At 55.5% G+C, this 1,757-nt stretch overlaps 1 protein-coding gene across 1 annotated transcript; it reads left to right on the forward strand.

Annotated features, from left to right (window-relative positions):
• Positions 1 to 449: 449 nt before the first annotated feature.
• Positions 450 to 1,751, forward strand: LOC145715879 (UL16-binding protein 1-like; the record flags this gene model as incomplete). Its single annotated transcript, XM_081810521.1, has 3 exons — positions 450 to 556; positions 700 to 1,189; positions 1,426 to 1,751. Coding segments are annotated over 3 exons (911 nt in total), but the record flags the coding sequence as incomplete, so codon positions are not given.
• Between the last annotated feature and the right edge of the window lie 6 nt (positions 1,752 to 1,757).

Below are 1,757 nucleotides of genomic sequence, written 5' to 3' on the forward strand. Positions count from 1 at the left end.
AACCTAGCCCTGCGAATGACCACATGACCCTTTGGGGAAGGCCAGTAGGAAGCATTGCTCTTGCTGTTGACCAGAAGGGTCCCTCCTGATTGGAAGCTGGCTTCTGCTTCTCCTAAAGGCTTCCAGCTCTGAGAAGTGGCTCAGGTCTGGAACCTGGGCAGAGGATCCAGACTCTCTGTTGGGTGTTTGCTTTCAGCCTCCTCCTCATCCATCCTGGGGCTTGGTCTTTGTTTGTTTGTATTGTTTAAATCGAGCAGCCTCTGGGTTGGCTGTCCAGCTATCTTGCCTCTAGGATCACTGTGTTCTGTGAGCCAAAGGGATGGAGAGCTTTCTGTGGGGCAGGCCCTGACCAGCATTCCAACCTCCAGGATTATTTCAATCATGGCTGCCTCCCGGCTCCTGACAGTTGAGCGCCTGTATCTCAACTCTCTTATTTCGGGATTTTTCAGCCCATTACTCCTGGGCCCCTATCTCTGCAACACCGTCTCCTACCGCCAAGCTGGGCCATCAGAGAGACGTCATTGAGCTTCTTGACAACGCGGGTGCTTTTCTCACGGTGTGGTCTTCGTGAGTGCCAGAAAGAGTCCTCCAGACCTCTCCGTGAGCAGAGTTGGAGGACATGTTTTTAGTTTTGTTTTACGCATTTCTTGCTATATCTGTTCTGTCAAAGGCTGAGGGATGCTGGTATCAGCCTGGTAGACACAGGGGCCTTTTCGATGGCTATGTGGTTTCCTGCCAGGCCGAGGCATCCTGATCCTCCTCAAACCCGGGAAGGGCGCCACCTCTACCGCTGGGGGGGGAGGGGCCGTGCAGGGACAGCTAGCCAGCCTGCCACACGTTCTAGTGCTGTCGCGTGCATGGCCGAGGGGGGCCTGCCGGTCATTGTCTTCCAACCCCAACCTCTACCTGTGCTTTCCCTTCGCAGATGCTCTCTCTCTTTCCTACAATTTCAACATCACATCTCGGGCCAGGCCTGGACAACCATGGTGTGAGATTCAAGGCCTGGTCAATGGAAACCAGTTTCTTTCTTACGACTGTCGGAGCAAGGAGGTCAAACCCGTTGGTCCTCTGGGGATGAAGCTGAAGGACACAGCGTTTTGGGAGAGACAAAAGGAAACCCTGGAAGACCTGGTGGAAGAGCTCAGAAGGAAACTGCTGGACATCAAAACAGGGATTTTCACTAAGAGCCGTAAGTCTGAAGGCCCAGGGCAGAAGGAGAACAGTTTGGTAGGGCCGGGGGCCTAGGGTGTTCATGTAAAACTTAGAAGTGGGTCCCACACACGCGGCCCAGCAGCCAGGGCCGACAAGGAGGACAGAGCAGGACCGGGAGGGCCGAAGGGGAGCTGAGGAGTGCACAGCAGGCGGGGCAAAGGATTGGTCAACACCAGAGGCTGACTTGTTCCCCGTGGTGGGGGCGGGGGGCAGATCCTCTCACCCTGCAGGGCAGGCTGGTGTATGAGTGTGGACCAGACAGACACCCCAGAGGATCCTGGCAGTTTGCCTTCAATGAGCAGATAACCCACCGCTTTGACCCGGAGACCGGAAATTGGACAATGGTGCCTCCTGAGGACCAGCGGTTCCAGGGCACGTTGGACAGTGACGGAGAGCTGACCGGCTTCCTCATGAGGATCTCAAACGGAGACTGTAAGGGCTGGCTCCAGCAAGTACTGGAGCACTGGGATGAAATGCTGGAGACAACAGGTAACTCAGAAGACTGGATGGAGCGCTGCTTCTCTTGAAATGAGCTCCACCTTCCC

This window comes from Leptonychotes weddellii, unplaced genomic scaffold (assembly GCF_054177405.1).
Source record: "Leptonychotes weddellii isolate Sample4059 unplaced genomic scaffold, ASM5417740v2 HiC_scaffold_27982, whole genome shotgun sequence".
In the NCBI taxonomy this organism is placed as follows: domain Eukaryota; kingdom Metazoa; phylum Chordata; class Mammalia; order Carnivora; family Phocidae; genus Leptonychotes; species Leptonychotes weddellii.